This window comes from Nanorana parkeri, unplaced genomic scaffold (assembly GCF_000935625.1).
Source record: "Nanorana parkeri isolate BGI_ZX_2015 unplaced genomic scaffold, ASM93562v1 scaffold710, whole genome shotgun sequence".
Taxonomy (NCBI): Eukaryota; Metazoa; Chordata; class Amphibia; order Anura; family Dicroglossidae; genus Nanorana; species Nanorana parkeri.
In genome coordinates, this window is record NW_017306978.1 from 407,463 (window position 1) to 427,096 (window position 19,634).

A 19,634-nucleotide genomic window follows, 5' to 3' on the forward strand; every position below is an offset into this window, starting at 1 on the left:
CATGGGAGACAGTGAAGAAGGTCAATAACAAGTGGAGAAAATATGGCACAACGGTGACATTACCAAGAACTGGACTTTTATGCAAAATTGATGAAGAAAACTGGACCGGGAGGCTGCCAAGAGGCCTACAACAGCATTAAAGCAGCTGCAGGAATTTCTGGCAAGTATTGGCTGTGTACTACATGTCCCATATTCTTCATATGTGTGGGCTGTGGGGTAGGGAGGCAAGACAGAAACCTTTTCTAACTAAGAAAAATATCAAAGCCCGGATACATCTAGTTTGACAAAAGCATGTGGCAAAATGTGTTAGGGTCTGATGAAACCAAGATTTAACGTTTTGGCCATAATTCCAAAAAGTATGTTTTGTTCAAAAACAACACTGAGCATAACCAAAAGAAAACCATAACCACTAGACATGTAATCCCACAAAAAATGTGTTTCATTTTGGATTTTTATTCCTTTCCTTTTTCGGATCCGAAATTTGATTCAGGTTCATTATTCGGATTTTGGATCCATCTAAATTTTCATTTCAGAACAAAGTCACATGATCATGCCTGTAATGCAACCCAAACATACAAAAAAAAACATCTGATTGGCCAGAGAACAGTCAACTGTCTGAGTTAGTTTCATTTTGAACCACATTCGGACGTATGCAAATTTACGTTAAACGAACATTCGTATTAGTTCGCATTTGAGCACATTAGAATTTGGAAATTTGGGCGCATCCGAAAGTCTGAATTTAACAAAACTCGTACGAATATCCATTTGGAACAAAACAAAATTTACAAGTCTAATTCACACCGTGAAGCATGGTGGTGGCAGCATTTCGCTTTTTCTTCAGCTGGAACTGAGGCTTTAGTCAAGGTGGAGGGACTTTTCAACAATTTCAAATATCAGTCAATTTTGGTCTCAAAACCTTCAGGCCTCTACTAAAAAGCTGAAGCTGAAGAGGAATTTCACCTTTCAGCACAACAACGACCACAGGCATACCTCCAAATCAACAAAAGAATGGCTTCACCAGAGGAAGGTCAAAGTTTTGAAATGGCCCAGCTAGACCTGAATCCAATTGAAAATCTGTGGGGTGACCGGAAGAGGGCTGTCCACAGGAGAAGCCTTTCGCAATCTAACAGATTTGAAGCACTTTTGCAAGGAAGAGTGGGAATAGATTTTCAAGGCAATTACCATGCTGACAGACTCCTTCCCCCAAAAGACTGAATGTTGTCATAAAATAAAAGGTGCTTCTACAAAGTATTAGTTTAAGGGTGTGCAGATTTATGCAAACACAATATTGTTTTAGTTTTTACATTTTATTATTTTCCCCTTTAAAGATATGCGTGTTTTTAATTTAATTGTACAGATTATATGTCACATTAAAGGTGAAGGTCCATTAGATTTCACAAGGAAATCTCTCCAAATTGAGGGAAATCCCCTTGGACAATTGTTACCTAAAGTGTCCCCACAGGTTTCCCCTGTATCCCTGTTTTGATGACAACTCACAAATTTTGCATTTCCCATCACTTTCTGTGCCACTAAAAATGGTGACTAGGACAAATAAAGAGTGTGAATTTCCCTAGTGGGGGGTGGGGGCACAGACAGAGGTTTTACCCCACTCTGTCCATATTTTATTAGTTGCAGTTTTAATGACACCTTAATGTACCTAAGTGAAGAAGTGTCCCTCTGTATAACATCCTTTCAGATTCAAATGTTCACTTTCCATCTGTCTGTTTAAAGCATGGGTTGTAATTAAATTGAATGATAACTGGCCTTTTACATATCCTCTCTTCCACCCCTATATAAGTAATGCCAGACACGCCTAGTCATCATTACCTCCTGTTTGATTCTCAAGTTGTCTTTATTTCTTGAAATACAATAAAAAAACTAAAAGAAATGGTTGAGTGTATTCTGTTAAAATTAAGTCAGCTGGGAATTAGACCAATTTTACAGTACAATGAACTCAGTATTTAAATGATGGCAGAATTATTCAAATACGTCTTCAAATGACCAGATAATCATATAAAGCCTGGGTATATAACGACTTCTAAAAACTAAGAGGGCCAGACTGTGAGATTAGAAAAAAGACAGACTTGTTTTATGTACCTATTACAGAAAATTAAATCAGAGGATATGACCCTATTTGTAGCAAAATTAAAGAAAGTATTTTTATGATCACCTAACAACCTTGAGACTTAAGCTCCCCGAGGCAATGTAATTCACAGTTAGATATTTTATATCACCAATAACCTGCCTTAAGCATTAAAAAAGCAAGGGTACAAAGCAACAAATGTTCCTCTTCTGGAAGACCCTTCTATAAATTTGATAGCAGAAGGTTACTGATAAATTGAATTCAGCCTGATGTAGCTTAATATTCGTAAAGCTTTTGATGTACGGCAGACATCAAATTTTTTTTTCAGCACTGCTTCTCTAGTAAGCATATAAACACTCCATTATTGCAGTAATCCCAGACTTCACTGACACATTAGACTCCCGTCATTTGTGGTTATATTATGTATAAAATAGATTCCTTAAATCTAAAATGGAACCCTAATACACTAAATTCTTAATTCTCACCCTAAATTCTTTTTTTTATCAATTCAAAGACAATGGAATAGAACAGTTTTGCCCACTATCCAACATAGTCAAAACTAATAAACATAAATGGTAAAAACAAACCTATTACATTTATTACAATGTACTACTTATAAAACGAATATTCCCTACAAATTATAAGTCCTATGCTATATACAGTGCTCTTCACAACATGCCATAAATCGATAAATATAATTCACCCAAATATAAAAGTACTTCACAATATGTTCTTGCAATCCGTGTATATAAAAATATGTAAAACAGTGTTTTTAAAACAACATATACACATAAAGAGCTATGGTGATGAAATGTCTATTCCCAGTGAATATTTTACTCTTCTGGTGCAAAAATACATCCACCCGTGCGGTAAATGTTCAAGCCACCTTACTCACCAGAGGTCAATGGTTATCTATTGAAAGATTGACTATCAGTGCTTTCTTTTAGTCAGCTCGCTCAGTAAACTCTTTTTTGCATTCGCATTCATCTGGTACCACTAGTTGCTCATCTCCACTGATGCACTCTGATTCCGCATATGCAAACTCTGATCTCCACAGGTACAATATCCTCCCATTAGAATTATTTCGATATAACCACAACTCCACAGCCCAAAGAAAATAGATACTGCCTATAGTGTAAAACCGCTAAACATACTTTATTAAAAAAAAACATACAGTGTACTTCCATATTAAAAAAAGATTGCTCATTCCTCGCAAAGTTCCAGCAATGCAGGTGTCTCTCCAATGTCTGTTCGTGATAGTGTCAGCATACCACGTCCATCTGACGTGTTTCGTCCTAAGACTTCCTCTATGTATACACTCTGTCCCTTGAGAGGAAGTCTTAGGACAAAACAAGTTGGATGGTGTGGTATGCTGACACAATCACGAACGAACGCTGGGGAGATACTGGAACTTTGTGAGGAATGCGCAACCATTTTTTGAATATGTGAGTGCAATATATGTTTCTTAATAAAGTACTTTAAGCTGCAAAATGTAAAGAGGTTAACATAAAAATAACTACACCGTTGTAATACAACTACATTTAGTGCATGTCTGCTTTTGATATGTCTAGGTATACTTTAATCATAAACACATGAATGCTTAAAATATATTCATAAACCTTAAAATGCATTTTATGATCCAGATGCATGTACATAGGTTCAGGTTTATGGAATGATGATGAATACTTCAATTGCAAGAAAGTATTTCAACTTTTGACATTCAGAAATTCTATTATCTACTGTACATTTACATAACAAATTTTTCAGTCAGAGCTTAAAGTCAAGTCATTACATTGTGTACATGTGTACATGTGTACATTAAAACTAATTAATTTATGATAGTTTAACACCACATTCTCAGTAGTTATTATGTTAGCAAATGTGTAGTGATGCAGAGGTTGGCGAATGGAAACACAGGGCAAAGAGCGGGAGTAGGCATCTGGAACACCCATTAGTGTGGAATGGTTCTTTGGGTAGCTGTAGTTCTTGAAGAGATTTGAAAAGATCAAAGTGAGCTCCCACTAGAGAGGTAAGTATGAAACATTCTTTTTTTCATACTTATTAAACAATAGAACAAAATTGACTTCACAGCTAGCTCACGCCATTGCATTCTTTGCAAACTGGAAATGGGTTTGACATGCAGCTTAGACTTCTAAAAAGGTTCATTTATGAGCTTTTGCTTATACATATCTTTAATTCATGTCCGTGCTGCTCCATAAAGTGTAATACCCTAGACTTCGCGCTGCCTGAGGCGAAGGTGCTAATTGTGCATAGCGTCTTGCTCAGCTCCTGGCAACCAGTGACATCAGTGAGCTTTGTGGGACCCTGTCCAGAGCGTCACAGGTTGCTAAGGTTGCCACGTGACCCAATGAGATGTCTCCCGGGGCAAGCTCAGACTGCCTCATTATAGGGATGGCCCTGCACAAGAGTGTTCTTAGCCCTATATATGCATTGAACAGACCAGCTAGGAATGTATACAGTCACAGTATGAAAGAGGAGCAACTGGAAATAGTGTGTGTGTGTGTGTGTAGAGCTAAACCTATTACTTCTGAATTGATTACAATAGTTGCAGTAGGTTAAATAATGGTATGCATCTACCAGGCCATCAACCAATGGCAATCTGTGAATCCATTTTCTGCATGTGTGTTGCAGCTTACATCAATCAAGCACAACACGCACAGAAAACAGGTCCCAACTGACTGCATTGTTATAATACAAATAAATCTTGTTGGAATTGCGTGGTTTCTTATCAGAAATGCCTTTACTACAAGTAATTATTGTGTTTTGTTAACAAACACATATAGAACACATAGAACTTTCTATAATAATAGCGCTTCTTACCACTTTAAGAGATATCTAGACCCAAGAAAAAAAAAACATTTATTGCAGCTTAAAAGTTTTTAGATGTGGTGGTGGCACTAGTTTTATTTTATTACAGAAAATTTATGTTGATTTTTTTTAGAGAGATACAGTGTTCTTCTATGAGCTGAACGGCTATAACAAACAATGTTTTTAGCTTTTCAAGCTATCTTCTGTGAGCTACAAAAGGCCTGATGTAATGGGGATGAGGAGAGAAGGAGGTATATGTAGTTCAACTAAGAAAAGCAGGCTAGGGTAAAAAGGCTTCACCTCCATAGTTACAGTACAGGGAGTAAGCCTTGTCACTCTTGGACAGGAATTTTAATTAGGATCACCAGGTAAAAATAAAGGATCTTAGCCTGAATTTAAATAAACTTTTACAGCCCTCACATCTAAGGGCTGGTAAGCTGCAATATATAAACTGTTTGAGGTTTTAGTTTTACATAAACTTGTTCTAAAATAGAACACCAGCCAAACCATTTGCATTAAGAGTAGAGGGAAAGTCTCTAAGTGAGAACATTTAGCCCTATGACAACTGTCAAAGGTGGGATTTAGACATGTAAGTGTTCTGTCTATTCAGACAAATTTCTTTAAATTTGGACATTCGGATGCATCCGAATTTCCGAATGGCAACAATAACGATTTCAAACATATCCAATTTTTTTTTATAATGACAATTCGGATACTTTCAAATGTAATGCAGAATAAACTGTGTTGTTAAAGTGAAAAAAAAAAAGCTTGAGGTCCCCCCACCCAAATTTATACCAGACCCTGGCAGGAATTTTTTGAGGACCCCATGCCAAAACAAATGTGTGGGTGTCTCCCCATAAATCCTTTATCAGACCCTTGATCTGGGCAGTAGCCTGGCAGAGCAGGAAAGGGGGGGACAATCATGTGGCCCCCCTTCAGCACCATACCAGGCCACATGCCTTCAATATGGGGAGGGTGCTTCATCAGGCGGGATTCCCTGGCACAGCACCTTTTCCCCATGTTGATGAGGACAAGGGCCTCTTCCCCACAACCCTGGCCCAGTGGTTGTGGAGGTCTGCAGGCAGGGGGGCTTATCTGTTCCACGATGCAAATCCAATGTCAATCACGACGACCACACTCCCCATGTTGAGGGCATGTTGCCTGATATAGTGCAAGACGGGGCAGGGCCGCATGAAACTCCCTCCTTTCCAGCTTTGCCAAGCCGCTGCCCAGATCAAGAGTCTGGTAAGGGATTTTGGGGGGACCCCTAAAAATCCTACCATACCTTTTTTTAGTAGCTATATTTTCAATTTTCACGTTTAACAACATAATTATCGCCATGCAAATAAATTTTAATTGGTCCGAACCGAAAATTTCGGATCGATCCAAATTCCGAATAATGCAGCGAATTTGGATCCGAAAAAAAAATGTATACTATCCGAAATACATTTCTTGAGCCTTTACATGTCTTGTGGTATTTCCCTTTAAATGGTTATCTTGTGCCATATATTAAAGGGACTATACAGTATACTGAGAGAAATATACAGATTGCTATTACTGACCGCAGTACTTTTATAGCATTTTGAGAAGGAGGTCAGAAATTGTTCTTTCACAACAAATCCCCTTTAAAAGATTGAGAGGTAGTGGATTAAAGTATCTCTCTTACTGAAATTATTAATAGTAAATTAACATGGAATTGAATGTCGATAATCCTATTTACAGATTATGAAGGGCATAACACCTCAATTTATTCCACAGCTTTTGTATCTGTTCGCTGTATTTGACATCTATCCTAAATGTTCCTACAGCTAGTGACTAGCTTCAGTTTTCAAAATGAGCCTTAATACACTATATTTATGATACCATAGAAATGAAAATATTTTCTTGTTCTAAATAATGAGAAGTGAATGGAAAATATTAGATTTGAAGATTATCGTTATGAAGGAGCTTAAGGCATGCAGTGGCATACTTATTCATGATCCATTAACATAAATAGTTCTGTTTTCTCTGCAGAATTCATTTCATGCATTCCTAGAAAAACTGATGTTCTTTATCATTCTTCCCTTAAATTGGGAGCTTTGTGTTTCCATGGTATTCAGCTACAATGTAGAAATTCCTGCAACTCCTCTATGGTTAATGAATTGGGTCTTGTGTATGAAACTGTATTAGAATTCTGCAAAACAATCACTAATGTTTCCTCTGGTCTTCCCTATGTATTTAATTAGTGTTCCCATATGTGGCAGAAACCAAAAGAAGCCCTGGTTTTACATTGTTAATCTTTGAAAGAAAAATCTATTTCCTCTCAGTATGGAAATAATTCTTTTGAAGAATTTGCATTTCTTTGTTCTTTTTCAGTTCAATAGTTTTTTTTTTCCAGGCTAAATTAAACAACAGCAACTGCTTATTATGACTTCTTTATCCTACAGCCCCTGTAAGAAGTAGCAAGACCCCTGTCCTGCAATATCATGTAATCACTTGGACAACACAGTTCTAACATTTAACATGTGATAGTTGTGATGGAGCATCATTATATATTTCCTATATCCTAAGGTTCAGCTAGCAGTGACACCACTGGACACATCTACAACATGTGTTTATCTCTTTGAAATAAGGGAGCTTTGTTGGGTGTTGAGGGACTCAAGGTCAGTAGCACCGGTTGAATAGTTATATTATCTGGAAACCACCTATTACATGCCTGTGTTTTTCCTTATATAATAACAATTCCAAATAAAATAATAATACTAATAATAATTAGCAGAGTGCATAAAAGCTGAACTAAATTGTTTGTGGGTCAAACCGCTGCCGCGCTCTGCCGCCCCGAGGCCGGGACTCGGTGGCCTTGTGGGAAATCCGGGCCTGGCAGGCGTACTCCCTGGTGTGTCTTCCTCTACGGATGTGAGGTTCCACTCCCCCTCGTCACTCCATACATGGCTGCATCCATCTTTTCTCAGAATCCTTCCTCATCAGCCATCCTTTCTATCATTTTTTTAAAAGTTTAATACCGCTTGAAGTCTCTAAAAGTTAATGCAATATTTTTTTAGAATTGTTGCCTTGTAGTACGAGCATAATTGATCATGAACTAAATAATATTTGTGGCTAGCATAAGCCATAGCAACAAATGTAAGTTTACAACAGTCATAAAACTAAAGGTAATTTGCACAAGTTTATTGTGCTATGCTTTTTGCTTTTTATTGATGCATATAACTGGTATTGTAAAATATATTTTTATATAATATATTTTTTAAATATATGTATATTATATTTACATATATTAGGTTCACAAATTATATTTACTACGCACATAACAATATATGCCTGAAGTTTGTGTAAATTACTAACATTTTATATAAGCCCTAACTAGTAAATGCAATTGTAAACATAATTTTTCAATATTTGTAAAATCTACAGCTTTAATAAAAATAATACCTGGTGATCCTTCCATGAAGGATCTTGTTCAGGCTCCTGTTATGGAGTAACAACACTCTGTCCCTGTCTCTCAATCATGCACTTACTTTTACCACTTCTCCCAACTTCATCCTAAGAAATTGTCCCCCAAAATCTGCAAGGAAAACCGCGCTTCCAAGTGTGTTAACCTACTGGGTTCCCCCAAAGGTATCACTGGTTTCTCTTGCTGACCTCCACCTGAAATGACATAGAGGTCAGCAGGATGAACTAATGAGACCTGCGGGGGACCCAGGACCCAGGAGACCGGCGCACCCAGAAGTGCCTGTTTCCCCAGGGACATCAGGGGATGATTTCTCTGCATTGGAGCATTGTTTGGTTATGTGGAAAACAAAAATGGTAATTATTTACACTCTTTATTTAAAGGTATGTCTTCATTGGGAAATTTTATAGAGCAAAAGGGTTGTTTTAGAAGGTTAGAACTTAATCGTTCTGTATTATGTTTGGATTTAAATACTAGAATGTAAATTGAAAAATAGTTATTACCCAGTTATCATTTCTAAAAATACTTAGTTTTAGGGCTCATTCACATAATAGCATTGTGCCAATAGCATACCATGCAATTAAAGCACACTATCGCATAGCGCACCTAGTGTGCATTTCCATGCATTAGGTGTGTTGCATTGCCATTCATTTGAATGGCACCCCAACACACCTCCCAGCTGCCATGCATTACAATGCAGTGCAACACACAGTACTACAATATTGTGCACTGCAGTGAAAACATGTAGTGCATGTATGACAGTTTGTATATCGAAAATCTATTATGCAGCCTATATAATTTTTACCTATCGTGTTAATAGCACCAGATTGACAGTGCAGGTTCTAGACAATGGATATGCAACAGTTGCTTATTGCTTCTATCATTTAGAATTAACCAGGATAATTGCAAACAGATAGAATGTGAATTACATTTGCTTGGAGACACAGCAACAAAAGTTAGTCACTTGCTGATTCTGCAACAGTTCATTACCTGACAGTTCCAGGCCGATACAGATATACAGTTCTAAAAGAATGAAATATGTAGAACTCATACAGTATTTATAAATACTGGACAATTCAGCTAGTGTACCTATACTGTGAAGCACAAAAACTGGTACAATATGTACTCCAAAAAAGTAAGAAAACATAAGTTAATTAATGAAGAAGTGCAAAGCGTGAATAGTGCAGTAATAATAAATGCAACTAGTTATTCTATATGATTACAATAGACCTGACATAAGCAGGATATAAGAAGAAATCTATTTGGTTGCTAAGAGTTACTGCTCTTATATACAGTAGTTATAGTTAGCCAGGTTGAAAGGCGTCCATTAAGTTCAACCCAAAGACATAAAAAAAACCCCGACATTTTCAACCCTAAACCTGCAGCTGATCCAGAGAAAGGCAAAAAAATCTTATTTATTCCAACACATACATTCCTTCCTAATCCCCCTACAGTGTTGTTTTCTTAAGAATATGAATAGTTATATTTTGTGCATTAAAAAATACATAAATCTTTTTTTTTAAATAAATCTACAGAGAGTTTACTAGGTACCAAATAAATGTTCTAGCAGTGTATTTCCTTATGAAATAAACTTTGTACTCCCCATCTAATACATAAACTACTGCATTGCATAGTGCTGTCAGTCTAACATGTTTCCATGCATTCCAGCATGGAGGGAGGTGTGCTCAGGCAGTTTTCTATAGGCAGGGAGCACACAAGGGACTTCAGCAGCATTATAATGCTGTAACACTTCCCTTATCACCAGAAGTCAGAAATTATACCTAGCGGGTGTATCTTCTGCCTACAGCAGCCCCCTTTCCCATAATGCAAGCAGGTGGGCCAGTACTTAGTTGCCCTCAAGTCTTAGCATGTGATGCTATAGTTTCTGGGTTGGTGGCATGAGGAGCTGAGTGAAGGTACCAGGAAAGAGTACCTGTGGTCTTTTGGAGTGTAAAGCCTGAGCTTGAGCACTGCTGGAGAGTTTGCGTAGGACAGGCTGAACACTGGCAGTGGTCTAGGCAGGTGATCACCATTAGGGATGGTCCGAGTGTTCGATTTGAATATGAGTTTGAATCGAACATCGGTCGTTCGCCGCCAGCTCCGCCCAAATAAAGGGTCTGGTATGGAATTTTAGTGGGGACGCCATGTTTTTTTACCCCATTTTTGGGGGTGGGGTTCCTCCTTAAAATTCCTACCAGACCTTAAGGGCCTGGTATGACTTTAGGGGGGAACCCCACAAACTTTGTTTTGTTTTTTTTACATGGGGTTCCTCCTAAATATTCCTACCAGACCTTGAGGGCCTGGTATGACTTTAAGAGGAACCCCACACACTTTGTTTTTTGTTTTTTACATGGGGCCCTTCCTAAATATTCCTACCAGAACTCAAGGGCCTCGTATGACTTTTAAGCGGATCCATACGCAGTTTTTTTTTTAAATTGGTCACGCCTAACATATCTTACCAGACCTAAAAGGTCTAGTATTGTTTGGGAGGGGGAACTGCACACTTTAGGGTAAAAAAAAAAAAAAACTTCAGGAGAACACCCCGGAGTTAGGAACTTCTCAGGGATACCAGCATATCCTTAAGGGTGGTGTTTGAAAGGGGCTAGTTAGCTGTGGGGTAATTCTCAATGGGAGCAAATAGTTCCCTCGTATCATCCAGCTTACCTCCTCCACTAGGCCCGAACGCCGGGGCCTCGATTTTGCAGGGCTCCGCATGGCTGGAGATGTTGATGGCCGTTGTTTCGCCGGAGAGGAGCGCTGCTGGGCGTTCTCCTTCCCCCCTCCCTGTGAAGAATGCGAGGATGTCTCTGACCTCTCAGAGCCCTGAGAGGGAGACGTGGATGGAGGAGCAGTGCCGCCGCCGCCATATTGCGCAGCCCGAGGCTGAGGCTGCCAGAAGAAATCCGTGACCTTGCGGGGTCTAGAGCCGTTCCTGCACTTGCGGAACATGACCAGGGGTGAGTCCGGATACCGGCAGTTGCTTTAGGGGCCGGTATATCTCCCGCTCATCGCTTCTTGATAAGCCCAGGCCTGTGGGTGTACGGAGCATCGGTTCTAAGCCGCCATCTCGCACGCCAGTCGGCCACGCCCCCCCATACACCTTTTATGGTGAATCACTTGCATATAAGCCCTCTCAAAGGGGACAATCATTTTCGAAGTTCGACCCCCATTCGCTTGCATTAGGTTTGAGTTCGTATTCAAACTTTTCAGTTCGAATATGAACCGAACACGGGGCCTGGGCAGACAGCAGACAAAGTGTAATCCACAGACAATCCGAGGTCAGGGCAGGATGAAGACAAGCATAATCCAGAGACAATCCGAGGCCAGGGCAGGCAGCAAGCAAGCATAATCCAGAGACAGGAAATTCACAGGTAAGGGAAGGGCAAAGGAGCTAAGATGTAGGATGCTATCACAAGCCCAGAGCCCTGCTGCTCAAAAACAGCTACAGCATGCAGCCAATCAAGAAGAGAACTGGGGGTGTGGGACTGCTACCACTTAATACAGAGAAAGCTAGCAGATGGAGCTGACCCACTACCTAGCAACAAGGACTACTTCTGAGCAGTAGCTTAAACAATGGGTGCTTGGGGTGTTGCTGCTAGAAGCAGGCTGGGAAGTAGAAGATGGCTGAGTGGTCGGATTGGGGAATAGGAGCGTGAGCATGTCTCTCGCTCCCAACAAATTATTATACATTGGCTAAGCTACTGTCTCAATAGCTGTGGTGGGGGAGGAGCAAATCCAGGGTGGGAGGTTTTCCAGCTCTTAGTGTTCATAAGCACCCACATTATATCGGGAGAGTGACCCTTCCACTGTAATTATTATGATGATTATTATACAGGATTTATACACCGCCAACAGTTTGTGCTGCACTTTACAATATAAGGAAGACATTACAATTACAATACAAATCAAGACAAGATGGTACGGAGGGCCCTGCCTGTGAGAGCTTACAATCTAAAAGATTCAGTTTGACAGTGGAGCTCTGCAGACTACAGGGAAACTGCATTCCTGCTGTAATCATCAGGGCTGGGTTGTCAAATTTACAGTTTTTAAAAGGAGGTAAGTAAATGTAATCTACACTACAGGGTTCATTTATAAACAATTTGCAGGGCTGTTTGCCCTGTTAATATCTGTGAATGTTCATCATGTGCGTGTTTTAGTTTTTTCCTTTATAAGTGTAAAAAAAAATTGAATGTTCTAATTGCATTACACATTATAGCCTCTAGATGGTGCTTAAGGAGCATACAAAATAAGTATATGTTTTTTATGCTCCTCAGCTCTAGCTAGTGGCCATAATGTGATATTACAATCAGAACATTCAAAATTAATTGACATGTTATAAAAAAAAAAATGTTTTCGTTTTGACTAAAGTAGTATGAGGTTAGAACATCAATCAGGTTTTTAATGCTGTCTGTAATTCCATTGGCTAACTGGTTACTGTGAGTAACCAGAAATGGGAAATCTCTTTAACAACAACACATACAGCAATCAAAACACTTTTTTAAGTAGGGTAAAGGTTCATATATCTACCAGGTTTTTATTTCTGTCTGGTTCACCACTAGGGAGATTTTAAAGAAAACCTGCATTAATAGATTATTAGGGTTTCCATCACTATTTATTTTTTCATTAAAGCAACACTGCTGTTGCCAAAATAGTCAAAGCAGTTCACTGCAAGAGAAAGTGTCTTCTCTGCCACAGTGGCTCCATCTTTTGACCACTACCTCACTGCTTAAACCCCAGACCATAGTGACGGACCCAAGCATCTGACACTCCTGGAAGCTGTAGTGTTTCCACGAAGCAAAGATTGGATACACAGGCCACCAGCATAATAACTCTTATTTTGCAGGGAACTGTATTTGGTATACTTTTGACAACAGTGCCAGTTTATGTTCTAGTTTTAAAGCTGTCATAATTAATTCATGTTTCCAGCTTTGACTTTCATATTTCATTGATGGCTTCAATTTTGGTTCTATTAGGATTCCCTTCAGAGTTCTGGCACCATTAAAATGCTGCGGTCTTGTGCCGTTATTTGAAATAACTGAACTCCTCAATGAGTCTGAGTATCCATGCAATTTACAGCAAGGGGATATTATTAATAAACTGTGAATATTTTCTGTGGATTCAAGGTTTCCTGTATTTTAACATACCCCTCCTATACATCCATACATGAATACCAATCTGAAGGTAACAAAAATATAGAGATATTGTTGCAACATACAACATCAATGTCTACATCTTCCGGCCTGTCACATTATTGTAAATTTATGTTTCACTGTCCCCTATGCATTATTTTACAGGGATTTGTCACAGTGGATTTGTAAAGGGTTTTGCATCAGTTGAAGCATTATGCCAGAATATGTAGTGATTCTTTTTACTGAATGTTATGTAGAGCTACAGATAGATGTTGTTATCTGTAAGAGCAGCATTATGCTTTACAGCTGTGATTCTCCAAACTGTAACAATTTTTGATTAATCAACCTGAGCTGGATACTCTTTGAAGTAGAGGGATTCTCACCTCTCACAGCATCCTAGAGTTACTAAATAGAGGGGACCAGGAACAAAAGGGGTTTCCAGTTTACCTGTAAATCTCTGTAATGAAAGCTTTGGTTACGGTAAAATGATTACTAAGAACATTAGCCGATAAATACTCACGCTTGCAAATAGACTATAAATATTTTTCTGTTAGAACAGGTACAATTATTTATCAAATTATGTAGTTTGTGTGAAACAATTCAAGATCATGTTCTTAAATACTAAATTAAGAATATGTCTGAATATGACTATTACTTAATATCAACCTCCTGTATGACATTGGGGTCTATTCACGAAGCTGCTGAAGGATCTAGCCGTAGCTTCGGCCGATCCTTCGGCTAGCTTCGGTTACGGGAGTCCATCGGTTAATTCGAACCGAGAGCCTGCTGTACGGGCTATTCACAATAACCCGTACAGCTCCCGATCAAGGCCGAGCGGCTCGGCCTTGCCGAACGCATATGCATCGGCTCAGCTGAGCCGTGCTGAAAGCCGAAGCTGGCTGAGCGGCCGGCTGCTCGGCCTGCTTCTGACAGCTGGGCGGAGCCAGCCGTGATCTTACGGCTGGCTCCGGCCACTTACCCGAAGCCACACGAAGCAAGCCGATGTACGGCTGATTTCAGCCGATGTACGGCTGAAATTAGCCGTACCAGTCTGAAGTGAATAGCCGAACAGTGTTCGGCTCACTTCACTTCAGATCGGTCATTCACTCGGCTGCCCTCGGCAGCTTCGTGAATAGACCCCTTTGTCAGTTGAAAGTAATGCCTGCAATAATCCAGTGCAGCCTTTCACGTTTCAAACTCTTACTTTTGGACTTCCAATGGTATGGCCTTGGCAGCAGTTCAAAATTAGCACCAGCCAGGCTTACTTGGGTCACAGGGCTATTTACCCCCACCCACTTTTCGTCAAGCTTAGTTTCCATAGTAGCAATATATTGCAACTGTGTATACATTTAACACTGATCCATATATGAATAAAGATTTGTTTTACCTTGTGCCGTAGTCTGATAAATGGTGAAAAAGGCTTAACACCAAACTCTTCCTTTGCTGGTCTCCCTTGAATTAGCAGGAAAAAGCAGCCCATACATAAAACAACTGTGTGCCAAGATGACATCTTGTCCTGATAAAACACAAAAACAGGAATTATACTATGCACATAGGATAAGATACAAATAAATGCAATCATTATAGAAATGGCACATAGATTTCCAAGGTGGTTTTTAAATTTGACAAGCAAATACCAATCAAGCTATCATGACAGAATTAATTTTTTAGACCAATTAGGTAAAATGATTACTATTCAGCCAGTGAATGTTTATTTATCTTAACTATAGAAGTGACAAATTACAGACCAAAATCATCATGCTAAAATGAATACCTAAATGTATTCAACCTTCCTTATCCTCTATCACTGCATAGAAAACTATTGTTCTATCCAGATCTTTAATAAGGTGCCTGCTCCCTTAAGCATGTGATCAGCATTTCAAGAACAATTTTTTTTTTTCGTGAGACCGGACTGGCAGCAGGGCACCTCTATGCCATTTCAGTTGGCAGAAAGTCATCTCACAGTAAATGTGTAGGGGCTAACAGTGTGTGTTTCTGAGAAGAGGGTGCCATCTATATGTAGCCTAATTCTTCTACCAATCCTCTATCTCGAGCATTTTGCCAAGTACCTGAACTGTAGAAATGCTGGTTCTTATCAGTAATTACCATCAGTCCCATGCTTTGGCTGTTTAAGTAACTGTCCCTGCTAGCTATAAGTATCACCATATTCCTATAAGTGAAGTCTACTTGGCCTAAAACCTCTGGGATCCTAGGAGCAAGGTTACATGGAACTTCAACTTCTGCCTTAACCCCCTTCCTGTCCTTCCTTACTTAACTGGCATTCAAATGAATAAATTGAAGGGGCGAGGCTTAGGGGCAGAAGGTTAAAAAAAAATCCCCCCCCGCCCCTAATGCTAGTGTAAGGACTTACCTTAAATAATGCCTCTTGATCCGATCATCTTTTTCCTTGCTGTCGTTTTTAGCTGTCCCTCCAGCGCTGGTGCCAGTCTCTGATCCAGCGCTGACTCCTGTCTCTTCCTGTTCCTCGGTGCATTAACTTACCCTGTGTCTCTTCTCTCCCCTGCCCGAAGATCTGTACTGCCCATGCACCCGCCCCATGATACTTTGCGGCATGTTGTGGAGGCACAAGTAAGTTTTAACCTTTTTTGTAAACTTTTTTTATGTTTTTGCATATATCTGCTGCTTGCTAGCAGTAAATATATGCAAAAACCCGCAAGGGTTTAATTCTCCTTTAATATTGAGACCCCATGTGTGTCTGGGTCCAAGATTAAATAATGTTTTACAGGGACAAAGACAGATTTGAGGATTCACACCGGTACGTGCTGGCAACATAAGGTGGCTACCACTGGGGTTAACTTAGGTTTAGACCAGATCAGGTTCACTTTTAAAATCCTACTCTGCCATTTCATAGCTATGTTAGGATTTCCCAACTTGGGTAGACTCCTCCAGCCTGGACCTGTATGCAATTTTACAACTGCAGAGAGAAACAATAAAATGGTATAAAGGAAATGGGGGGAGGGGACAGTGGCGGAACCATCATCATAGCGACCCATGTGGCCGCTATGGGTCCCAGGGCACAGGGAGGCCAGGACTAAGAACAAGGGGTTCACCTAATGCCATGCGGGCCCCATGGGTCGCTATGGCATCTCAGACTGCTGGCTGTCACTGGCTGCTGTGAGGAGGAACGCGCCACTGTCCAAATCACTGACAACCTGTCAGTGATCTGTGCAGCAGTGCTTTCCTCCTCACAGCTGCTGCTGAGTCAGTGACAGCTAGCAGCTGCCGTGGAGGAGGCAGGGGCCCGGTGGCCGCAGGTGACCAAGGAGGAGGCGGGGCCCGTCGGTGACCAAGGAGGAGGCGGGACCGGGTGGTGGAGAACCCTGACAGCGGATCGGGCTGACAGGTAAGAGGTGTGTAGGAGTGTGACCAGCCCACATGAGAGTGACCCTGCAGAGCCCACCATAGATGGTCTATGGTGGGCTCTAAATGACATGTGTACCATAAAGTGCCATTATTAGGTTATATATACATTTCAACGTAGTTCACATGTGTACCATATATACTCACAAATTATAAAGCTTACAACTCTTATTTAAAAAAGACCTTGATTAGAATAGTATAGCGGTATAAAATAATTGATAGAATCCACCTGTAAGCTTTATATACTCACAAATTATAAAGCTTACAACTCTTATTTAAAAAAGACCTTGATTAGAATAGTATGGCGGTATAAAATAATTGATAGAATCCACCTTATTAGGAATTAAGTTATCCAGGTCCATAGTAAGTCCATTCAAAATGACACAACTTAACCATAACAAGTCACCTAGATTGATGTGGCAGTAGATAGATCAAGATCAAGTGCCTCTTGATGTACTAGCACACAATAAAAAAAATCATCAACTATATATCAGTGTCTATGTAAGGATTAGCAGATATCATCATATACTCAGCTAGTATTCACAAGATCTACATAGAATGACAATGTCATTATGAAGATACAGTAAGTCAATAGATCACAATATCAGCATCCAGTGAAACATGATCTGATTTTATATAAAGGCCCATTCTGCAATGTCAGCATTCTAAAGATCCACTGAAGTATAGCAATGTTTTATGACTATTATATGTTGTATGGACACAGTAAAGGAATATGTTTTCCTTTTTTACAGCTATTTTACTGGCACAGATTTAAGTGGCAACATGATACATTAATAATGATAACATCTGTTAATCATAACATAACACTTTGTAAGCATGCACCTACAATCAAGAGATTGCACCAATTTAACCTGTATGGGAAGTGTGCCAGGAGAAAGCTTTTGCTGTCACAAAAGAGCATTAGAGCAAGGCTACAATTTGCCTTTTAGCATGTAGGCAAAGACCAGGTCTTAGCCACAGTAACAGTTGGCAAGCAAGCCAAAGACAGTATTATAGGAGAACCTGATTTGGGTTTGCTTTGCTGCTTCCAGGCCTGGGCAGCTTGCAGTCATAGGGGTTGATTTACTAAGGCCAATAGGCTGTTCAATTTGCAAGGGCATTTTCACTTAGCTTAGAGAATTAGGTAAAGCTCTGCTGACTCCTATCATTCAATCAATATACTATATTTTTACTGATTGGGTATTCTTTGCAAAGTGAATTCTCACTACATTCACTAATCTAAAGGAAATTTCCCATGCAAAGTACAAATCCCCTTGCGGAATGAATAGCCTATTTGCAATTAGTAAATCAACCTCAGTATGTGACGCCAATCAGGTGCCCTGCTTTCTGATTTGCTAGCCTGGAACAGGCTGACATAGTGAGAAAGCAGAGATGATTTGTTAGTGTTTTTCCCCATAGTTCTCTTAATGGTCACGGGAGGACATATACTATTGTCCTCCCGTGACCCAAAGCTCCCGTGACCCAAAGGTATACTGAGACCGCCGCAGCCGGGACGGATCCCGACATTACTGTCGAAAATGCACCCAGCTGCATGAGTGACAGCTGGCTCTCTCTATCTAGAGGTATATGTTCGCTCACTTCCCGATCTATTGAGCCGACGTGTGACAGTTTTATTGTCACACGTCGGCTCGAACTATGAGGAAGAGTGATTTTCACTCACCTCATAATTCTCCTTTAACTGTCAAACACAGGCTGGTGGCAGGGAGGTGACTGTGCTGTGTTGCTTTGATACAACAGAGAAAAGCCAGGTCACCAGCCTGGCTGTGCTGTCTGGCAAGGTTGTATAAATCTCAGAAAGTGCTGGACAGAAATAAAAATGCTTTGGTAGGTAACAAAGCTCCAAAATATATATTTCAACTATGTGTTTATATAAATGATTAGCTGTTTGCATGGAGTTCAGCTTTAAAAAGAAGATCATTTTATACACAAGGAAATTCGACTGGAAAGTGACTCAATTCCAAACATATACCTTCTTGTGTCCAGGTGAAAGCAAGCATGATATTCTCTGCTGTGTTCCCTTGTCATCTGCTGGCAAATATTGAGTGTTGCAGTATAGCCATGCTTCAACTCAAACCTGACCTCAACCAAGAATTAAGTTTAAATCTTGTTCAGTGCTTTTGAAAACTATGCCTTTGACTGCTTTCAGTTGCTTCTTTTAATCAAGTTATTTGTTTCTTGCGTTATTAATGTTAAACATTTTCAAATTCAAATGAACATCCCAATCCCACCACTAGCTTCCCTTACTGATATAGAAAAGTACTATATCATATAAGCAGACTGTAGATCTGTTACTTTAATAACAATTAATTAGGGCTGCAGCTAACGATTATTTTCAAAATCAATTAGTTGGCCGATTATTAAGTTCGATTAATCGGTTAATCGGATAAAAAAAAAGGCTCCAGTGATGGACTACTAGTTTGTATTGAGATTGTAGTCCATCACGGGAGCATGCTTGGAGCGGTGGAAGTAAAAAAAAGTGTGGTGTGGAATATAGTACATTATACAGCGGCGCAAAGCAAAATACCAGCAGCTTTAGAGGAATACAACAAATTGCAGCAATAGTACACTATAGTGTACTATTGCTGGGATTTGTAGTCCTCTGTAGCTGGCGTTATTCTGCATTGCGCTGTATAATTTATTATTGCTGGGATTTGTAGTCCTCTATAGCTGGTGGTATTCTCCATTGCGCTGTATAATGATTATACGGTGCAATGCAGAATACCAATAATGATTATCCCTCATTTAT

General features: G+C 39.8%; 1 protein-coding gene across 1 annotated transcript in view; it reads right to left on the reverse strand.

Annotated features, from left to right (window-relative positions):
- Nucleotides 1-19,634, reverse strand: part of FSTL5 (follistatin like 5) — a 447,340-nt gene that overhangs the window by 383,288 nt on the left and 44,418 nt on the right. The window contains exon 2 of the mRNA XM_018563909.1: nt 14,874-15,002. Coding sequence (XP_018419411.1) covers nt 14,874-14,996 — 123 coding nt within the window. The 5' untranslated portion in view covers nt 14,997-15,002. The remainder of the gene's footprint in view (nt 1-14,873; nt 15,003-19,634) is intronic.